We start from the raw sequence: 22,500 nt of genomic DNA, 5'->3' as shown, positions 1-22,500 counted from the left end.
ACGGCCTGAGGTGGATCTTTGTCTTTTCTCTTTCACAAAACAAAACAGTTACAGAGTTAATAGGTAATGCTGCGACACCAAGGATAATAAAACACACTCGGAGAGAAAGTGTTAAAACATCTAGAAGACTTTCTCACAAGTCCTTCTGTTTACTTGGTGTCTTTTGTAGAACATAGTCAAGGACTTTATCTGCAATCTTGAAAACTTCTATCTATCTATCTATCTATCTATCTATCTATCTATCTATCTATCTATCTATCTATCTATCTATCTATCTATCTATCTATCTAACTATCTAACTAATCTATCTATCTATCTATCTGTCTATCTATCTATCTATCTATCTATCTATCTATCTATCTATCTATCTATCTATCTAACTAATCTATCTATCTAATCTATCTATCTATCTATCTATCTATCTATCTATCTATCTATCTATCTATCTATCTATCTATCAATCTTGAAAACTTCTATCTATCTATCTATCTATCTATCTATCTATCTATCTATCTATCTATCTATCTATCTATCTATCTATCTAATTCATCTATCTATCTATCTATCTATCTATCTATCTATCTATCTATCTATCTATCTATCTATCTATCTATCTATCTATCTATCTAATTCATCTATCTATCTATCTATCTATCTAATCTATCTAATCTATCTATCTTGAAAACTTCTATCTATCTATCTATCTATCTATCTATCCATCTATCTATCTATCTATCTATCTATCTATCTATCTATCTATCTATCTATCTATCTATCTATCTATCTATCTATCTATCTATCTATCTATCTATCTATCTATCTACCTACCTTGTTCCAGCATTCACTCATTCGCTCAGCTTTTCTGCAATCTTTACACATACAGTATTGACGGGAGATTTGCAAATGATTCTTCACTTTTCATATGAATCCATTAAGTGAATTCAATGAATCAAGACTCACCGTGTCGATATATCGCCATAGCGTGATCCTGCACGGTCCTGCACACTAACAGGTGTAACTACGGCTTTCATGTACTATTCTGTGAGAAAAGAAAAGGGATTCAATAACGAGTCATTTTCAAATGATTCCTTTATTTGAATTGGGTGAATCACTTTGAATGTAGAAATCGGATCATTAAATAAAACATTAATGCGAAAGCTACTTTACATTTAGCAATCATATACTTTACTATTATTAGATTTTATCTAACATTTGTTTAACAAAAAATTACTTATAGGTGCTTCATAAACAATTTGTTGTTTTTATTTTGTTTTATTTAACCAACTCCTTTAATTGAACTAAACAAATCGCCATGCAATCACAAATGACTCGGCCGATCTTAAACGTAATGTCGTTTAAATGTTTAATTTTGTAATATTTCACTCATCTTTAGTGGTGTGCTGGTTTAGGCTGCTGCCAGCACCATGCTGAATCATGAATCAACCATAATATGATTCACTGAATAAAAGAATCAAATCACTAAAGTAAGCCATAATGAGCACTGCTAGTGTTGATGTTTTTAGTCCCAAATGACTCTTGTAAGTTTTCTGTTAGAACAGAACGGTGTCTAAGCTGCAAGGTACAGTATGAATCCATTAAAGGAATTATTTGATTCAGTTTGGAATGAATCAGTGAAGTGAGCTGATTGAGCTCTTAAAGAATCATACAGAAAGAGATAAATGACCCGATAACGTGAAGGTTTATTTTGTAGTCAGCTACAATGACATTTGTAAAAAAAATAAAAAAATAAAAATTGGCAAAGAAAATAGATACTACTAACTATTAGTAGTAATGTTAGTCAATTTGTACAGTATATGATTTGCTCTCTTAAATGACTTCAAATGTGTTTTTGTAAGAGTTTCAGTATTAGTTTCACCTACACGCTTAAATAACCCGTCTTTAACGATATAAAGGTTTCGGTTTAATGATCCTCGGGGCTTTGGTGGTTGAAATGTGGTAATTCATCTACACTGGTCTGCGTGAGAAATCGACTGAATCAAAACCTGCACTGTTTGATTCACTTGATTCACTCGATTCACTTAAACAGTGGAGGGGAAAAAAGAATCAAATCTCTGAAGTGAGTCTGGGAATTACGTATGAGCTGATGAGCTGCGACTTTCTCATCATTTCATCTCTGTTCAGTTTTTGCTTACTTCTGTTTGCCATCTGTGTGTGTGTGTGTGTGTGTGTGTGTGTGTGTGTGTGTGTGTGTGTGTGTGTGTGTGTGTGTGTGTGTGTGTGTGTGTGAGCCTACAGCCTGACTAGTTTCTCCTCCACATGATCTGTGAGTGTGGGAGTGCATTACGCAGTGTGTGATAGTGATGCTAATGAACGCTCTAGAAGCTTAAGCACATAGCAGGGGGGTAATAGCAGCATCCCACGGGCTTCTGGCTGGCTGTGGAGTTTTTATGACCCGGAGAGGAACACACAATACACGAGCCACATTTTAGTGTCTCTTTAACTACCTCCTCCCCTCTCCTCCCTCTTCCACTCTCGGCAGGACGATTTCGCGCTTCGAGCCGCCCTAGAACGTCTTTGGTTGGCACTGAATCGTGGCTAGTTTACCATTAATGCGGACGCCGTTGAAGTTTACACACTCACGCCGACTCTTATACTCATTCCTGGAGACGTAAGGAAGAGAGCAAAGACAGCCGAGTCGAGCGGATCATAAACAAGACATAAAGAGACGCACGGCGTCAAAGGCGGCAAAGAGTTTTAAGATGATGTGCGGAAATCATGTAATAAACTATGCATTGCTGCAGTAAACATGCAGATACAGGTTATGGTAATGCCTGTAGGGGATTGTGTAGATTCCACTTTCTTGCCTATCACTGAACCGCAGCCTCGTCGAGTATTCCGGTTATGACCAGAAATGCGAATAAAATTCGGATCGAAATGTGAGACGTGCATTTAATGTGCACCAAACCGCTAAAACAGACTTAGGTTAAAAAAGTTGACTAAGTTTACGGATTGGATATTTTGAGTGTAGAATTTTGAGAGAATTTTTTTAAACAGATAATTGACTTTAAATGCAAACAATATAAAGGTGAAGGAAAAATAAAATGCAGCTGAATACCGAATTGTAGTTGTATGTACAGTATGTGATACGATAAGAGTTACAGTGTTTTCGGTAAATAGAGAATTCTGAAGCTAACGGTTATGCAACGCATTTCGGCTAGTCAGTTAAAACGGTTCAATAATACTTTGAACACTTCGAACAGAATTATAAACAGAATTTAAAAAAAAACACGAGATGCAAATGAATTTTTATTGCTTTGATACTCTGGTTGTTTGTGTTGTTCTGTTAAAACAAAGTGTTAATGTGTATGTGTATGCACGTGTGTGTGTGTGTGTGTGTGTGTGTGTGTGTGTGTGTGTGTGTGTGTGTGTGTGTGTGTGTGTGTGTGTGTGTGTGTGTGGGTGGATTTGGGGGGTGTATTTGCTAAGGAGGGTGTGTGTGGGTGTGGGTGAAAGTGTGTCCCCTCTGTCATTGGCTCCAGGTCTCCAGTCACATTATGCATCTCATTGTGTCTTTGTGGGTGAGAGGTCTATAAAAAGCCGTGCTGAAGCGATCCGGTCAAACCAGAGAACCTCCGCTGAGACACTCTCACATAGACAGATGAGAGGACGGGGTGTGTGTTCCTTCCAGTTCGGCTACACCAAAGTGTCCTACTGTTCAGCTTTGCCGAGTCGAGTGGCGCAGAGAGGTTTCTGACTGCAGAACGTTGATCATTGCTTCAGCTGTGAAGGACGTCTTGTGACCGCCGGGATATCCAACTAAAGCTTTTTGTCAAGCATCTTGTTATTTTGTTCTGATCTGCTGAGATGGATTCCGACACCGGCTCCACCTGCAGTCGCTCCTCGTCCCCAGACCTCACCGTTGACTCCAGCTTCTTCTCTGGCAAGGTGTTCCAGCATGCAGAGAAAGCCTCCGACGGATCCCCATCTTCTTTGGGGAAACTTCAGAACCGTCCAGAGGTCTCCAAAGCAGACCTTCAGGAGTTGCGCCTCAAGGTTAACAGCCGCGAGAGGAAACGCATGCACGACCTCAACCAAGCCATGGACGGCCTCCGCGAAGTCATGCCGTACGCCCAAGGCCCCTCAGTGCGTAAGCTGTCCAAGATCTCCACCCTCCTTCTGGCACGCAACTACATCCTCATGCTCTCCAGTTCCTTGGAGGAGATGAAGAAGCTAGTGGGCGAGGTGTACGGATCCAGTGTGGCTCAAAACCATGCCCCGAGGCCCGTCTTAGCTCCATCCCTGCACCCTCTGGCCCAGTCCTTGCACTCCTTAGCAGGTGGAGCCACAGCCGTGAGCTCCACCCCCCTTCAGCACACCAGCATGCACGCGGCTACAGCTCAAACTCCCCATTCTCCTCCATCAGCAGGATATCTGGGCTTCCACGCGCCACCAATCCCAAGCTTACTGAAGGACCCGCTGCATTTGGCCAGCTCGTACCGGCACTTTCCCGGCATGCCGTGTCCGTGCTCCCTGTGCCAACCTTTACCCGTGTCTACCGCCAGCCTGCACGGCCTTTCCATGAGCAAGTGAACATCTAGAACGTATCGAAACATGGACTCAAACTTGGAGCGAAGAGCTTCCCAATGTTTATAATGTATATAATGTTCTGCTCCTCACAAAAAAAACAAAAATGTTGTGCATTGTTCCAGGATCTCAAGCGAAAAAGCCAAATGTGAATATAGTATGTGAAGTTTTGTACAGTTGATTTTTTGTACAGTTTTGGACATGATTTCCTAAATTAAAACTTTATTCTTATTAAACCGGCATTTCCTCTTCTTTCTTTTCACCATCGTCAGCGATATACAGTAGACCGTCCCGAGTAGCCGAGTACGGTATCTCGACCTGGCGGAGTCTTAAAGCAACACATTTCTCTCTTTCTTCCTACTTTGCATTTGTTGCTACGTTCGTCACACAACCCTGAAAAAGTTGAAAAGTTTTTATATAAATTTAAATGAATGTTCACTGTTTTAAAGTAAATGAGGAAGGAAGGTGTGTTAATGAAGCTCAGTGAGTTACGATGTCATAACATCAAGTTAGCACTGCAGCTACGTTTCTAAGTAATGTGTGTGTGTGTGTGTGTGTGTGTGTGTGTGTGTGTGTGTGTGTGTGATTATCATGCTAAAATAATATGTGCATATAACAAAATCTAAACAATAATTATAAAGTAACCCGTTATTTAAAGAAATGTTCAACAAAATACAAAGCCTTGGAAATGTGACGTGCTAAAGAGCTGTCAAGGCGGCAGCTGCTAAGTGTGTGTGAGTATGTGTGTGTGTGTGTGTGTGTGTGTGTGTGTGTGTGTGTGTGTGTGTGTGTGTATGTGTTTTATAAATTCGGACACCATATGCATCACACCTTTGCAAAGCCTTTACAGCAATATTGGCTCAGATAAACTGACGCACTGAACATATGCAGCAGTGCTCACTTATGCTAGCTAGCATGTGCTATGTGCCGCTAATCAAGGTTTTTTTTTCGTTGTTTTTTTTTTTTTTTTAATACAAAGGCTAGTTAACGCAACACAGAGAGTCAGAGGAGCCCATCAGTCGTCGAACGCCCAGCGGGCAGCGCCAGGGAAGAAAGGAGGAGGCCGTCGCCAGGTTGGCGCGTCTCTATTGTGTCCCTCACACAGGGGACAGGGACTGTTTCTTTTCATGTGCACGCGGGAAGATTTGTCAATGTCCAACAAAGCTGCGGCCATATTCATCCCTCAGCCGCTGTCATTAATTACGAGACAGCCTGGCATCTGCACGCGGACATTTGTTAGATGGAGAGAGAGAGAGAGAGAGAGAGAGAGAGAGAGAGAGAGAGAGAGAGAGAGAGAGAGAGAGAGCGGTGAGAGGATTCAACTAGTTTCTGTTACATGAAAAGCAGACACTCACAGCAAGCACGTGAATTAGAGCACGGAATACGGACAACGGCTTCGCTCAAGATTCTGAATTTTATCCGAAATTCTACAAATGATTTGATGTGAATTAGCTTTGAGTCGGTTCAACTCCAAGTCTGAAGAATTGGGATCTAAAAATATAACAACTGTAATAAATTAACGAGTAAATAAAATGTTGATGATGTCACAAGTCAGAAACTAGGACATCAGTGGTTACTATGGAGATGAGATACATATGAAGGCGTGTAATGATGGTGTTTAATAATTTTATGAAATGTGTGTGTGTGTGTGTGTGTGTGTGTGTGTGTGTGTGTGTGTGTGTGTGTCTAGGAATATTGTATTTTAAAAGTTTTTTTAAATAAATGTAACAATTCTTTACAAATAAGATTAATAATAATAAAATAATAATAATAATAATAATAATAATAATAATAATAATGTTATGAAAGCAGGGTATTTAGCATGGTGTCATTAGTTTGCATTAATTATAAAAAGCTTTATCGTAACAAAAATTTTCTAATAATAATAATTATTATTATTATTATTATTATAAAGCTTTAATGATGATTATAACTACCTGATATTCATTTTGGATTTAATTTTGTACGTTTTTTTCTGAGCCGAGACTGAACGGCATCTAGAGGAAATCCCCGAGAATTTCACTAAATGAAAGAAAAGGCATTTTTATGAATATATAAAATAAATAAACGAATTATCTTATTATTCCGTAAAAAAATTCATGTGTACGTCTGCATTGTTTTATTTATTTCTCATTGTACTCCCTTTAATACATAATGCTATTTTAATACATGAAATTTTATAACATGCATCACATAAACATTACTAATTATTATTATTATTATTATAATAATAACAATAATAATTGTTATTATTATTATTGTTATTATTATTATTATTATTATTATTATTATTATTATTATTATTATTATTATTATTATTATTGATAAAATGCCTTTTTTGGAACTATTCAATGCAAAAAAAAAAGGTGAATTTAAATAAAAGTAGAATTTTAACTTATAGATAGAGGATCTCTGGCCAGTACTCGAGCAGTGCACACACACACTCACACACACACACACACACACACACACACACACACACACACACACACACACACACACACACACACACACACACAGCATTTCTCAGGAGTCAAATGGTCCGTGAAGAATACACACTCGTCGTTGCGGGACTCTGCGTCCTGATGAAGGCCGAGATCAGAGGAGAAATGAAGAGATGGTTCTTCTCTCCTCCTCCCTCTGTCCTCAGCTTTCAAAGAGCCGGGACAATGAAGACTCGCTCGTGGGACAAAAAGCGAGGGCAGGGGGTCGCCTGAAACACAGACCCCCCCGTTCCTCCTCCTCCTCCTCACACTCCTTCCTTCTTTCTGTCCGTCTCTTTCTCTCTGCATTTCATCACGGTAACAAGCGCCGTCAGGCCGCACAGGGATCTGACACTCACGGACACACAAAAGCGGTTAGCTCCTTTATTTATGGGCCCATTGACACAGCTAAGAGGCTCCGTCAGCTGGAGGACGTCCCAGCGGGGGGAGGCAGCTGCCAGCCTGGACGGAGAAGGGGATTGTGGGACGCTGGGAGCCGGCGGGTTTCCCCCTCGCCCTCGGACCGGAGCACAGGTGGGAATGGGAAGCCAAACGCATTGAGGGGGATTAGTCGGCCCGCTGCAGAGGGATAATTAGACACATTGACTCGTGCAAAGCTGGTGTTTCCTGATCACAGGCAGATGGAGTGGGTCTGCAGAGGGAGAGAGAGAGAGAGAGAGAGAGAGAGAGAGAGAGAGAGAGAGAGAGAGAGATCTGAGGATTTCATGGATGCTTTCGTGGTCTGAGGTTTGCGAAGGTGTTTTAAGGATCTGCGTTCAAATGTATTCATGTGGTTTCAAGTTTTGATCCTGACCCAATCCAGCAATAAATCTGAGCACTTTTCCTTCAGCAATTAATGTCTGGGCTTTGAACTCACAACCGTCTGATGCTCAGAGATGAGATCAGGGTCGAGGTCAGGGTCAGGGCTGATCTGGAGCTCATCCCGGGCTTCCCGGTGGATCGAACCAAGGACCCGGAGCCTCGAGGCAGTGACACAGCACAAAGCCTGCAAATTTTCAACATCCTTCACACTTTACCTTCAATCTGACCGTAATAGTTTAGAATTAGTCAGAACTGCAGCTCTGCCAGTTGCTCCCTCTGCACAGCATATCTACCCTGTTACTGTTTCTATGGTAACAGTCATTTGTTTGACGTATTTCTTTAGTATTTGTGTAAAAGAGTATCCGGTGTCACCGACATCACACTTTTACTTTTCCATCTCAGGAACGTTTGCGTCATTCCTGGGTCCTCTGTGACTGACAACAGGAAGTCTGAAACAGGAAGTTCCACAGCTTCAAATTACAAAATCATTCTTTGATTTAAAAAAAATTGCTTTGATCATGATGACGTTTGGGATTAAAGGTCTTGTAGAAGCTGCATCTATTATTTTCATATCTGAGATTATTTCAGTTTCCTCCTGACCTCTGCTCCACATGAACGAGCGAGTGAAGCTAAAGGATGGTTATCAATGAGGAATAAGGGTGCAGCCTGCTGTGGCCCCGGGGCCACTCTAACCCAGTTAATTAGGGAACTGAAGGACCCAATTAGTGGAATTGAGGGGCGGAGGAAGGGCATATTGTGTAACAAATGCACATATTGCGCAGCTTCTGGATGCAGAGTGGCTTCAATTAAAAGAGGGAGGAGCTGTGACCCCTTAAACCAGGCTTCCTCACGCACATACACACACACGATGCATACTAATGAGAAAAACACAGCTGGGATGAGACACATAGCATACGTATGAACTGCACACATGTGACACACACAACCACACACACCCTCGAGGGCCCGAGAGAGCAGGGGGCTCAGGTGGGTGTTAACGCACACCCATCACGCCTTCCTCCATATGGAGCGGGCTGAATTCTAATGATGTGATAAACTCCTCTTGTCACTTCCATTATGGGCAATTTCATTAGCTGATTGTGTGTAACAGGGTGACGGGGCTGAGCTTCTCTCCAGAGACACGCCACAGCTTGGGAGCGCATTTAGTGCTCGATACGTCATGTGTATGAAATGAGACCAACATATGCGTCTGTTTTTATTCTATCTCTAAGATATGACCTTTTGAATTTTTTTTCCTGCTCTCGTGTTAATAAAGACGATTCTCCTGGACCTCAGGGTTCTCTGTTGAGTTTATCTGCTTTGACGCTGTCTTGATCTCGCTGAATAAAAAAGTCACACAAACCTCATATAAGAAGGAATCATGTTTGTGATCAAACATTTATTTACACAGGCAGGGCATATGGGATTTTCTCACATAAATAATTCATTTCCGCTTGTGTTCATGTATCGTACCGTAAATTCTCAACAAATCTGGCTATTTTATGTTCCCTGATCGATATTATGTAAATCTTTCCCTCCTAACTATAAATATTACTATAATTAAATAGTTACTTTTGACTTCCAGTCACAAATGTAAGAAATAGGGGAGTGCTACGTGAACTAGCTGCTAGCAACTGTGATATGTCAATGTTTACTTTACTGAAAGCTGATGCTTTTAACCGAAAAACAATTTCATTCTTTTGGGAAGGAAAACAACTTGAAAGGACAAATTCTGATTGTAAAATATTTTCTCAGAAATGTATAGCAATGGAGTAGTAATCAAGAGAAGCATCGTCATCATAATCATGGCGCCGCAGTTGACGTGTCTGACTTCCTGACTAACAGACCGCAAACAGTACCTGCACCCCAGGTTTGTGTCCTGAGCCCACTGCTGTACTCATTAAACACGACTGCATGGCCACTTCCGACTCCACCACCACCGTTAAGTTTGCTGACGACACAGTTATAGTGGGCCTGATCCCAACACTGATGAGGTAGTCTATCTAGAAGAGATTACAAACCTGGAGACTTGATGTCAGGAAAACAATCTTCTCTTGAACGTCAGCAAGATAAAGGAGTTGATAACGGACTTCGGCACGAAGCAGGAGAGGAACTAACCAACTACTGATGACCAAAAGGAGCCCAGCGGAGAGAGCGAACAGTTTCCGGTATTTAGGTGTTCACATCACGTACCTGTAGGAAATGTGTTGGTCCAGTTACGTCAACACTATGGTGAAGAAGGCTCGGCGGCGTCTCTACCGTCTCAGATGCTTGATGGACTTTAAACTGCCCTCACAGGTGCTAAAGTCTTTCTACACCGGCACTACTGAGAGCATCCTGACGGGAAGCATCACAACACAGCACCAGACAGGACAAACAAATGAGTGGTGAGTGGTGCGATCAGTCTATATACAGAATGTGGTGCTTGATTAAAGCTAAGATCATAGAGACAAGACCCTTCGGCCATCCGACTGTTCAGGGAAGCCTCGAAATCGAACACAGAGAGAAAGAAGACGAGCTTCCTCACTCATCCATTTGGGCTCTAAACCGGATAAACACCTAGAGCCTGTACAACTATAGTCGGACATTTGCACCTTGCACCACATGCACATTCTGCACTTTATCATTATTATATACGTCTTGTTTGTTTATACTTTCTTTATCTGGTTATATCTTTTTTTCATTGATGTATAAACAATATGTTTATTTCTTTAATGTATATTGTATGCACCTGTGCTTTATAAATATTCTTTACTTTTCTCTTTCTTGGCTTTTTTTAAGTTAATTTTATTTTATAGGACAGTGCTACAAAGAATTTCACTTCATGTCGTACTGTGTATGATTGTATGTTTATTTTCTAGCGTCATTAAGATCCGCTTCCGGGTTCCGGGTTGAAGGCGTTCAGATGACGTCATGCGTTGAAGATGGCGGAAGGGTGAGTTGTTAAGTCGTTCTAAATAATCGTTTCGAGTTTTCGTAAATCAGTCGTCGATGCAGTTGATCAGCACTTTGTAAAGAGTTGCGTTGAGGAGCAACGCCGGACTGTACCGACGTGCCAGATTAGCGATTAGCTGCGACGCCATAGCGGGCTTTATATGTGGGTTTGTTTACAAAAATAGTGTCGCGAGTTTTGCTGGCGTAGGATGTATCCCGAATTGGGCGTCACTCCCTAAGTAGGGGCCCTAACTAGGGTATAACGTACAACGGTTCGGGCGAGATTTGTAGTGCGCTACATTTTAATTTGGGACAGAACCAAGCTAGTCAATAAAAACGACGGTCTCGGTTGCGGTTAGACGGCAGTGTGAAGTGAATTAGCGAATTAATCCCTCGAATCAAATTATTTTATGTATGTATTTATTTTTATGTAATAAAAGATCGCACGCGCTTTGTTAAATGTTTGATATTGTTTCTGTTAGTTAGCTAAGCTAAGCTAGCCTGTTGTTTACGTCAGCTGCAAAGTCTTTCTAGATGTTTCTCGGGTTGTAGGTGATATCGGTTCGATTCTGTTTTCTACCGGTTTTTAAAGTTTGCTGTTGATGAATTGATGAGTCTCGGTATGTGTGACGGTCTCAGGGAAGGAGTCTGGTGGGGAGGCTGGTTTCAGCAGAGCTTCCAGTCCATCAAAGATAAAGTGAGTGTTTATCTGCAATTAAACACCAAATATCAGGCACTTAAAGTCACTGCTTTTACAGCAACCAGAAAATCAAAGCTTTGTATTGTTTGGTGCCTGTTACACTTCGGAGCTATCACATGCTTATTCAACCCTGTGTGAATTTCTTCTTTACAGTCATCTGAAGCCATCGAGTTCATCAAAAGGGATTTAACAGAGTTCTCGACCGTAGTGCAGCATGACACCGCCTGCTCCATCGTCGCCACGGCCAACGCCGTCAAGAGCAAGCTGGCCGTATGCTTTACTCGCTCTCACACGCACACACACACACACACACGGGTAGAGATATGTACACACTCGATTCTTTTTTTTTTTTCATTCTGTTTCAGGTGGAAGGTTCTTCCGAGACCACGGAGAAGGTGAAGAAGAGCCTTTCTAACATACTGGGGGTGATTACGGACACGCTCGCGCCTCCACCTGACAAGACCATCGACTGCGATGTAATCACTCTGGTAGCCACGCCGGCCGGAACCACCGAGGTGTACGACAGCACCAAGGTCAGACGTTACTCTCTCTCTCTCTTACACATACACACAACCTCTTTTTCCTCCCTCTAACACCGCACATTACATCATTCACCACATTTCCATAGGGGGATTAGTTAAGTACACTCTACTCTTCCGGGTCGTGTGACACGCCCATATAAGGACGGGATTAGTTTTAGTTGAAATCCGTTCACTTCCTGTTAAAACGAACATAATCGATGGCAGGGTCACTGTGTCCATCTTTACCACAGCAGAGCAAACAGACGTCTCACTTTCGATCCTTTTCTAGTTGCGTTTAGAAACGTAGTGGGACCACGCAGTCGGTGGTTGAAGACCTACTTATTCAGGAAACACTTCAACTAGCACTTCTTTCCCTATCTTTTGCATTTAAAAAAAAAAAAACACAACCTTTGACACTTTTTCATTGTAACTTTGAAAAAATGTTTTAAACTCATGGTATCTTAGGTATGTAACCTAGTGAGCCAGCATTAATGTGTACAATGTTAGAGATTTAAGCTCTTATGTACGTCGATCTGGATAAGGGCGTCTGCCAGATGCTGTAAATGTCATCAGACAGGCAGGAAAGGCAGAAAGACCTTCCAGAATCTCCTTATCAAATTAAGCAAGCGACCAATCAGAATGGAGCGTCTGGCGGTTAGTTGACCTGCGTGTTGTTTCCCCTCAGGCTCGACTCTACACCGTACAAGCCGACCCTGCTACGTACTGCAACGAGCCCGACGGTATGATTTCTTTCTCTCTGTTTATTTACATTTTGTATTTCTGGAGTATTCTACACTCTCTTGAATATTATGTAGTAGCTAAAGTATTTGCACCCACTTTTGAGATCTTGTGTTGACGTGTGTGTTTTCTCTCTCCAGGTCCTCCAGAGCAGTTCGACTCATGGCTTTCTACTTTCAGCCTGGAGGAGAAGAAAGCTGAAATCTCAGAGCTGCTGGTGAACAGCCCCTCTATCCGAGCCCTCTACACTAAAATGGTACGACCCGCTCCCCACACCACAGTGGAACAGTCCGTCGCTAAAACTCCTAACGGTTGACGCTGTTTTCCTCACATCATCGCATCACCATGAATACTGCAGAGCTTAATGCTTCAGTCTTGAGTGCAAAAGTAAACACACCCCTAGGACTTAATAACGACGGCAGAAATGTCCAGTGTCTCAAGAAGTATTGGCACCCTCTGCACCTATTATTTGTGCAGTTTAACAAATCTCAGCTCATGGAGATGCTGGAAGATTAGTAGCTTTCTTTGAAAACATATATTGTTAATAATCTGTGTGTGTGTGTGTGTAGGTTCCAGCAGCTGTGGCGCACTCTGAGTTTTGGCAGCGCTACTTTTACAAAGTGTATCAGTTGGACCAGGTACGGTCTCTCACTCATTCCCCATGACATCCGCAGGTAAATAAAATAAAAATAAAAAGAATGTTTTCCGGAAGGTTTTTTTTTAAATTTAATTTCAAAACAAAATTAAAAGGTAAAGGGTTCACTAGCATACAGTAATATGTGAAGCTGTGTTTTTTCTTTTTTTTTTTTTTGTCTGTATTTTTGACTTCTTGTTCATGAGGATGTTTTGGTGTGCATTAGTAATGACCCCCTGGTTTAAAAAAAAAAAGAAAAATCTCTCTCTCTCTTTCTCTCTCTCTCTCTCTCTCTCTCTGTGCCTGTGTGTGAACAGGAGGAGGCCAGGAGAGTAGCATTAAAACGGCGAGCAGAGGAAACCACTCAGTCTGAGAGTCTGGGTTGGGAGGAGGAAGAGGAAGGTTCGGTCTTCCTCACAGATACTCAGCATTTCTAATCACCCTCCTTTTCATGGTGCTGATCTTCTCACTGTCTCCTCTAGATCAGTTCCTCGGAGCCTCGTCTCCGTCTCGCTTGGACTTCGATCCTCCTCCGGTAGCCACAGAGAGCGGAGCTTTGTGCGCCGCCTCATCCTCCTCCGAGGTGCCACGTTCCCATGGCGACGCCACCTCCGACGTCACTCCGTCGGTCAGCAGCGACAGCGTGAGTTTCCCGACGCAGCTGGAGAACCTTCCGGACAGTTGCCCCAAGGCACCACACCAGGACGAGAAGCAGAAGAGCACTGTCGGTGCGGAGGGAGCCGGGGGAAAAGATGGAGCGAGGGAACAGGAAGCAAGGAAAGAGGACGGAGTGCAAGACCTGCGTGTGTTTGAGCTGAACTCTGACAGCGGCAAGTCCACGCCATCCACCAACGGCAAGAAAGGTGATAGCATAGGGTGCCAATACTTTCCGAAGCAGACCGTGTAGAGAGCCTTCTGATTTAAAACTGATGGAGTTTGTCTGATGTTTCTGGGATGTTTTACGGCAGGTTCCAGTACTGACGTGAGCGAGGACTGGGAGAAAGACTTTGACCTGGATATGACTGAGGAAGAGGTTCAGATGGCTCTGGCCAAAGCCGACGCCACCGCAGAGGTACTGCCTCTACATCACGACTCTCTACGCCACACACTGCCTCTACATCACGACTCTCTACACCACACACTGCCTCTACATCACGACTATCTACGCCACACACTGCCTCTACATCACGACTCTCTACGCCACACACTGCCTCTACATCACGACTCTCTACACCACACACTGCCTCTACATCACGACTCTGTACGCCACACACTGCCTCTACATCACGACTCTCTACGCCACACACTGCCTCTACATCACGACTCTCTACGCCACACACCGCCACTTACGTCACGACCTGCTACGCCACACACCGCTCTTACATCACGACTCTCTACACCAGACACCGCCTCTACATCACGGCTCTCTACGCCACACACCGCCTCTACATCACGACTCTCTACGCCACACACCGCCTCTACATCACGACTCTCTACGCCACACACCGCCTCTACATCACGACTCTCTACGCCACACACCGCCTCTACATCACGACTCTCTACGCCACACACCGCTTCTACATCACGACTCTCTACGCCACACACCGCCTCTACATCACGACTCTGTACGCCACACACCGCCTCTACATCACGACTCTCTACGCCACACACCGCCTCTACATCACGACTCTCTACGCCACACACTGCCTCTACATCACGACTCTCTACGCCACACACCGCCTCTACATCACGACTATCTACGCCACACACTGCCTCTACATCACGACTCTCTACGTCACACACCGCCACTTACGTCACGACCTGCTACGCCACACACCGCTCTTACATCACGACTCTCTACACCAGACACCGCCTCTATGTCACGACTCTCTACGCCACACACCGCCTCTACATCACGACTCTCTACGCCACACACCGCTTCTACATCACGACTCTCTACGCCACACACTGCCTCTACATCACGACTCTCTACGCCACACACCGCTTCTACATCACGACTCTCTACGCCACACACCGCCTCTACATCACGACTCTGTACGCCACACACCGCCTCTACATCACGACTCTGTACGCCACACACCGCCTCTACATCACGACTCTCTACGCCACACACTGCCTCTACATCACGACTCTCTACGCCACACACTGCCTCTACATCACGACTCTCTACGCCACACACCGCCACTTACGTCACGACTCTCTACGCCACACACCGCCTCTACATCACGACTCTCTACGCCACACATCGCCACTTACGTCACGACTCTCTACGCCACACACCGCCTCTACATCACGACTCTCTACGCCACACACCGCCACTTACGTCACGACTCTCTACGCCACACACCGCCTCTACATCACGACTCTCTACGCCACACACAGCCTCTACATCACGACTCTCTACGCCACACACCGCTTCTACATCACGACTCTCTACGCCACACACCGCTTCTACATCACGACTCTCTACGCCACACACCGCTTCTACATCACGACTCTCTACGCCACACACTACCTCTACATCACGACTCTCTACGCCACACACTGCCTCTACATCACGATTCTCTACCCCACACACCGCCTCTTACGTCACGACCTGCTACGCCACACACCGCTCTTACGTCACGACTCTCTACACCAGACACCGCCTCTACATCACGACTCTCTACACCAGACACCGCCTCTACATCACGACTCTCTACGCCACACACCGCCTCTACATCACGACTCTCTACGCCACACACCGCCTCTACATCACGACTCTCTACGCCACACACAGCCTCTACATCACGACACAAACCTGTAGAATATGTAACATTTATACAAAACCCTTTCTGACCAATCACAGGCACGTGTACTACTGCTCATTAGTTACACGCTTCTCATTTTTATTTCCTTTCTCAGTTTGAAGACGAGGACTGGGAGAACTGGGACTGAAGAGTCAGAGCCTGACGACCATGTTAGAACTTCACCGTTTTTCCAAACGATCCCCTGCGCTTTAACTCTCGAAACTTTCAAGTCCACGCCCACACTTTCTCATTCAGCCAATGGGAGAAGGCCACTGGCCTCGAGCGGGAGTTTCACTTCAGAGCTAAATTCATTCACCTTCCAACAAGCCGCTGTTTTCTTTTCGTTTCGTTTTGTTCTTTTCAGGGGAAGACTTGGCTTTAGAGCAGAAGTGAGAGCTGAACAGAACACGGGGGAAAAAAAAAATACAAATCATCCCAGAGATTGAGGTATCGATGATGATGTTATGGAAGATGATGCCTAATCTTACAGTGTGTCATTCGTTCTTTTTTTCTTCCGCTAAGAGCGGGAAATACCGATATATCAGCTTCCGGGGCTTCGTCCAGTCAGTAGCTGTACTCAGATCTGTGTAATTTATGTTAAATTGTCGTGTTTCCTTCTTCGAGTACGTCATCAGCTGGCTTTAGGTTGTTTGTTTTTTATTATTATTATTATTATTTCTTCTTCGTCTACAAAGTGCTAACTTCTCTAATCTTATGCAAGTGATCGAATTAGCATAAAGTACGTTCTGCCTTTTTTTTCATAGACGACTATCGGCACTTTGGTTTGACGGATACGATGCTCCGTGACTCTGTTCAGTGTTGTGGGGGGGGACTGTCATTTGTCACAATGTTGAAACTGTTCATATTTGACTAAAGACAAACCGATGAAAAGGTGTCTTTGGATTTATTGTGTGTGTGTGTGTGTGTGTGTGTGTGTGTGTGTGTGTGTGTGTGTGTGTGTGTGTGTGTGTTTTAAAGGAGCTAAATCATATCTTATAAAAACAGGAACTTTAAAGACAGACACTTCACCTGTGAATCAACACCTTCCTGTTAACCAATCAGAAAGCAGAATTCCGCCGCAGCCATTCTGATTGGTGGCTCGTGCTGTACCGTTGACATGGTAACTGGTGCCGCCGGCTTGGTGGGATAAGACTTGAAGCTGATCAAGTGCCACCACACACCCTGTTGAGCCGAGACACACAGATGACCTGAACATCTCTATTATTATTATTATTATTATTATTATTATTATTATTATTCCACTATAACTGCACACAATAGCAAGGCAGAATCATCCAGCAGTGTTGCACCCCGGGGTCCTGGACACTAGGAAGCCCCAGGCAAGCACAGATTTGCAGTGTTGTGTGTGTGTGTGTGTAAAAGGCAGAGATAGATACATAGACACATATATAGATGGACAAGCATAAGATGTATGCCAATTTACTACATTTACAAAGGAAGCGCTGAGCTGGCTGCAGACAACTCGAACTGCGGTGGATGAGTTCACAAGACGAAAAACAAGAAAGAAGAGGTGAAGCTACAGGACAGGGTAGGCGGTGTAAAACCTCAGATGGGTAAAAAAACAAAAACACTACAGTACATTAGGACTATCTCATTAAAGGAGCCCTGTGTCCTATGTGCTGTGTTGAGGGTCAAAGTGGAGTGTGATGGAGTGTGATGCAGTATGATGGGGCTCGATGCAGTGTGATCGGGCGTGATGGCTTGTGATGGCGCACGATGTGGTGTGATGGAGCATGATGGGGTGTGATGCAGTGTGATGTGGTGTGTGGTGAGTGTGATGGGGTGGAGTGAGGCTCCAGTCCCTAACTATACACTTTAAACAAAAGAAATACATATACTAACACACGCTGGGTCTCACACACACATTTACACAGTCAACACAGTAAAAACATGCAGCATTTCCCCTTATGCCCCTCTGTTTCTGTGTAAACATGGAGGTGTAACATGGAGGTGTAACACAACACATGTGGTGTCAGACCTTCTCTGGGTTTCTTCAGCACGCAAGTCACCAAAACGTTTATTTTTCACTTGACATGAAAAGAGAAAGCGGTAAGGATCAGTTCCGCCGCCGGGTGGCAGTGTTGTAACACACACACACACACACACACGCACACAGTGGATTGGGACACAACCCAAGCGTTTATTGTTGATTCCAGTTTATTTATTATTGGACGTTTTTTAATGCTCGATATATTTTTATGCTTGTGTCTGTATTAAGATCTTCTCATCGCAACACAACACATTCAACATGAAACCACTTCATGCGACGGGACATAAACCAGTTCTCCTATTAACAGCTGTTTTATTTCACTACTGTATATTCATTTAATAAAATGTGTTGATTCTGGATTCTGTGTTGAGTTGTTTTATTGTTCGGAGGTTGTTTTTCCTGGCAGGTTTTAATCATTTCAGTGTTCAGTGAGAGTTGTGTGCCAAAAAAAAAGTGTGTTTGTGGTTGTAAGGTGGGTCACGGAGAGAGAGAACACCTGCAGTGGTTTGTCCTTATCACCAAAACACACTGATAATCTCTCTCTCAATCTCTCTCTCTGTCTGTCTGTCTCTCTCTCTCTCTCTCTCTCTCTCTCTCTCTCGCTGTCTCTCTCTGTCTGTCAGTCTGTCAGTCTCTGTCTTTCTCTGTCTGTCTCTCTTTCTGTCTTGCTGTCTCTGTCTGTCTGTCTGTCTGTCTGTCTCTTTCTCTGTCTGTCTGTCTGTCTCTCTTTCTCTTTCTGTCTTGCTGTCTCTGTCTGTCTGTCTCTCTCTCTTTCTCTGTCTGTCTGTCTGTCTCTCTCTCACTCACACTCACACACACACACACACTCCCTGTGTGCCCTGAATGTAAATCCTATGCAAATTCTCGTTTTTTTTGTTTTTCTTCTCTCTCTCTGACATTTCACATGATCCCACATCACCAAAGAGATTTGCGTCTTTCCCAATCTGCCTATTTGTGTGTGTGTGTGTGAGAGAGAGAGAAAGAGAGAGAGAGAGGTATACTTGGTAAATAATCTACCTCAAAAGAGTTTGAAAAGTTACACGGTTGTAAGTTCAAGCCCTCTCTGCTGAACACTCCAGTAATAAGAAATATGTGAGCAATACCTTAAAAACAACCCTGGAGTTTTCTAAGCTCTCCTAATCATGACGTGTCTTTTCCATGGTTTGTGTTAACATCATGAACAAAGTGCACAATGTCATAAAGCTGTTAGATATATCGGGTGAATGAATCGGTCGTTATTCTTCCTGCCGAGCGGCTGTGACTCTCTGTACTGAGACATAATGGACTGTTAGTCCACAGAGGTTCAGTATTGATGAAACGATTCCAGCACAGTGCAAAATGCATGCGGCAAACAAACAGAAATGAACAAGTAATAAAAAGCAGAGGATGACGATAAAGGGATGAAGCGTCCGTCGCTCAGTAAGGAGAAAACGGGGCTGATCTTCTACACATACTGACGCACATGAACTAGAAGTCCACACTGGAGGACAGAAGTGATTCGGTCAGAAGAATGACATCATGTAATAGGATATTCAACACAAACAAATCAACACTCACTTAAGCCACACCCACTTTGGGATACAGGAACCTACTAGTAGCACTACGCAGACACAGAAGTCATGGCCTAATGGTTAGAGAGCTTGTCTCCTCACCCTAAGGCTCTGGGTTTCGAGTCTCGGGCCGGCGATACCACGACTGAGGTGCCCTTGAGCAAGGCACCAAAACCCCCCCACGACTGCTCCCCTGGCGCCGCAGCACAAATGGCTGCCCACTGCTCCGGGTGTGTGTTCACGGTGTGTGTTCACTGCTGTGTGTGTGTGTGTTCACTGCTGTGTGTGTGCACTTTGGATTGGTTAAATGCAGAGAACGATTTCTGAGTCTAGGTCACCGTACTTAGCCATATGTCATGTCACGTCACGTCACGTCACGTCACGTCACGTCACGTCACGTCACGTCACGTCACGTCACGTCACGTCACGTCACGTCAGACACAGATAGTCGCATTGTGTTAAACTCCTAATTCGGACACAATAAAGCTTTTGATTACTTTAACGTCTAGATTTGACTTTTGCCCCGATGACAACCGAATAATTAGTGTGTGAACATGTCAGGACACAATGGCTTCCTTGTTGTACGTGAGAGGCGGCGTGTCCTCGAGACGATTAGAAATCCGCAGGAAAATAAAGCCGTTCGTTTTTCGCGAGCCGTGTAAATAATTAAGATTCTTAATGATCTCGTGGCGCTTTGTGTCGTCTAAGCGGTCCTCCGGCAGGAGAGTTCTTCTGTCCGGTTCTCACACACTTCTCCACAGAAACATAAGTGGGACTTTCTGGATTCTGCACCATGTCGAGTGTCGTTCTGTTAGTCCTTTAACCGCCGACCTTTGTATAGCTCAGACGACTCAGAAGCAGGACACACAGTCGTTCACACAGGTGGGGAAAGTCCCGGGATTCTTTACTGGAATACAAAGTGCAGTTGCTCATCCAAATAAATCTCAAGTTAAATAAATCAGGCTAATGAGAGAAGTCAGAGGGGACTGAACGGCCTGGTGGTTTTCTGAAAAGTGCTGTGTGTGAGTGTGTGTGTGTGTGAGAGAGAGAGAGAGAGAGAGAGAGAGAGAGAGAGAGAGAGAGAGAGAGAGAGAGAGAATAAGTTGCTAGATGGATGGATGAATTTTTTACTTCACAGTAAAGCAGTTATACGATGGCTGGATCGGTCGGATGAGTAGTGGATAAAATGATGGATGGAATAAGTAGAGAGATGTATAGGTGGGCTAGAGATGGAATAGATGATGGATGGATGGATGGATGGATGGATGGAAGGATGGATGCACTAAATGAAAGCCTGGTGAATTAATTAATAGAGGATAAAGTGCAGTACAGATCGAGTAAAAATGCTCATCGTGTGTTGTGTGTTGTGTTGTTTCCTGCACCTCGCTCTATAAACACGGGATTCTTTATTCGTTTAAATTCTCCTCTTTTCTGATGAACTGCAGCTTTGGATTTAACGTCCATGCCGTGAAGCTCATTTCGTACCGCCAAGGTATTTCCAACACACAGTAATTGTACCCTTTGGTAAAATAACTCTGCCCAGCATCTGCTATTATAGTCAGCGGGATGCACAGTATCCCGGGCTGGATGCCAAGCCTAGCTTACACACACACACACACACACACACACACACACACACACACTCGTTGACTGTTTCAAGGCTTGGATCTCCAATCTGTGGCTTTTAAAGAGTGTTGGAAGCGTGCTGGTCCTTACTGGATATGATGCTGATTTGAAAAGGTGACAGCTGGAAGTCCGTGCTGAAGGCAAGCCCACGGAGGCTGGAGGAGAAGCCTGTTTAGATCTGTTTATGGTAATTTGGTGATATTAGTGGTTGGCATTGCTTAGCTTGGCATCGTGGATGGTTGGCGTCTCTGAGTCGAACAGTACGGCTCGGTGCCAAGGTTCAGTATACAGCCCCGGGGTCGCGGTCAAGTTGGTATCAATGAGCTCCACATTTTGTGGGTTTGGCCCAGCGGACAATGGAATTCTCGAGCTGGTATTTTTTTTTTTTTGCAAAGTGCCGAGCGATTGTTCTCACTCAACATGGCATGGTTTTATGCTGAAATCACAAACAGATGTTACTTGAGGTCGCGGTACTCGAGGTTGCTGTCGTCGAATCGTCTTTAAATGTTGTTCGAGACTCGCAGCAGAAAGGTTTCCTTGACTGAGTAGTAAGAGGAGTTGAGAGGTTTTGGGATGAAGTCGTCATTTCTAACCTCAGTTACTCATCTGTCTTCGGGTTTGATCTTAAATGCAGTTCTGGCAGATTTGATATAAAAATTCATTCATTCATTCATCTTCTACAGCTTATCCGAACTACTCGGGTCACGGGGAGCCTGTGTCTATCTCAGGCGTCATCGGGCATCGAGGCAGGATACACCCTGGACGGAGTGCCAACCCATCACAGGGCACACACACACACACACACTCACACACTACGGACAATTTTTCCAGAGATGCCAATCAACCTACCATGCATGTCTTTGGACCGGGGGAGGAAACCGGAGTACCCGGAGTGTGTACAGAATGTATTTATTTGCTAATTAAATGATCCTGAATGCTAGTTTAGAAAGTGCTGGTGGAAAAGCGGCTAGCCGACTAGGCTTGGATTTAGCTAGTAAGCGTATCGATTTGGGTGTAAAGATATTTTGAACCTCTCGATGTTTCTGCTTTAGAAACCTGACTAACACCAGACTAACCCCGAGTCCATGTGTGTACGGAGATTTTCCGCCTACATTTTCTAAAACAA

At 44.0% G+C, this 22,500-nt stretch overlaps 3 protein-coding genes across 8 annotated transcripts in view; 2 read left to right on the top strand and 1 right to left on the bottom strand.

The window, feature by feature from the left end:
- Positions 1-22,500, bottom strand: part of LOC113656639 (fibronectin type III domain-containing protein 5-like) — a 171,500-nt gene that overhangs the window by 66,083 nt on the left and 82,917 nt on the right. For 2 of the 4 annotated variants that reach the window (XM_047812219.1, XM_047812218.1), the window contains exons 4-5: positions 17,217-17,369; positions 961-1,039 (exon numbers count right to left, since the gene is read on the bottom strand). The exons of 1 other annotated variant lie outside the window; for it this stretch is intronic. The gene's annotated coding sequence lies outside the window, so the exon portion shown is untranslated. The remainder of the gene's footprint in view (positions 1-960; positions 1,040-17,216; positions 17,370-22,500) is intronic. One more of the 4 variants, XM_047812220.1, reaches the window with a different exon arrangement.
- On the top strand, positions 2,934-5,066 carry olig4 (oligodendrocyte transcription factor 4). The gene has a single exon (XM_027167941.2). It carries the CDS (start codon positions 3,826-3,828, stop codon positions 4,549-4,551), a length of 726 nt encoding a protein of 241 aa, XP_027023742.1. The 5' UTR covers positions 2,934-3,825; the 3' UTR covers positions 4,552-5,066.
- bsdc1 (BSD domain containing 1) lies at positions 10,692-17,078 on the top strand. Of its 3 annotated transcripts, none has more exons than XM_027167921.2 (11): positions 10,692-10,785; positions 11,424-11,481; positions 11,638-11,754; positions 11,850-12,017; positions 12,691-12,745; positions 12,884-12,999; positions 13,313-13,381; positions 13,695-13,779; positions 13,860-14,240; positions 14,346-14,449; positions 16,303-17,078. In XM_027167921.2, the coding sequence occupies exons 1-11, from the start codon at positions 10,775-10,777 to the stop codon at positions 16,333-16,335; spliced, it is 1,197 nt and encodes a 398-aa protein (XP_027023722.1). In that variant the 5' UTR covers positions 10,692-10,774; the 3' UTR covers positions 16,336-17,078. The 3 variants fall into 3 exon arrangements, with proteins under 3 accessions (XP_027023722.1, XP_027023711.2, XP_027023719.1); XM_027167910.2 differs by having other exon boundaries at positions 10,740-10,785; positions 11,377-11,481; XM_027167918.2 differs by lacking the exon at positions 10,692-10,785 and having other exon boundaries at positions 11,264-11,481.

The sequence above is a fragment of the Tachysurus fulvidraco genome, chromosome 4, assembly GCF_022655615.1.
Source record: "Tachysurus fulvidraco isolate hzauxx_2018 chromosome 4, HZAU_PFXX_2.0, whole genome shotgun sequence".
NCBI classification, from domain to species: domain Eukaryota; kingdom Metazoa; phylum Chordata; class Actinopteri; order Siluriformes; family Bagridae; genus Tachysurus; species Tachysurus fulvidraco.
Note: the sequence above shows the minus strand (reverse complement) of the source record. Positions and strands in the feature narration are given on the sequence as shown.

Excerpts from the sequence above, each read along its gene's own strand:
- olig4 (XM_027167941.2), top strand. The coding sequence starts at position 3,826 with ATGGATTCCGACACCGGCTCCACCTGCAGTCGCTCCTCGTCCCCAGAC.
- bsdc1 (XM_027167910.2), top strand. The coding sequence starts at position 10,756 with ATGACGTCATGCGTTGAAGATGGCGGAAGG. Across the intron at positions 12,746-12,883 it reads GTACTGCAACGAGCCCGACG|GTCCTCCAGAGCAGTTCGAC; the intron begins GTATGATTTCTT and ends TTCTCTCTCCAG. Across the intron at positions 13,382-13,694 it reads AAGTGTATCAGTTGGACCAG|GAGGAGGCCAGGAGAGTAGC; the intron begins GTACGGTCTCTC and ends GTGTGTGAACAG.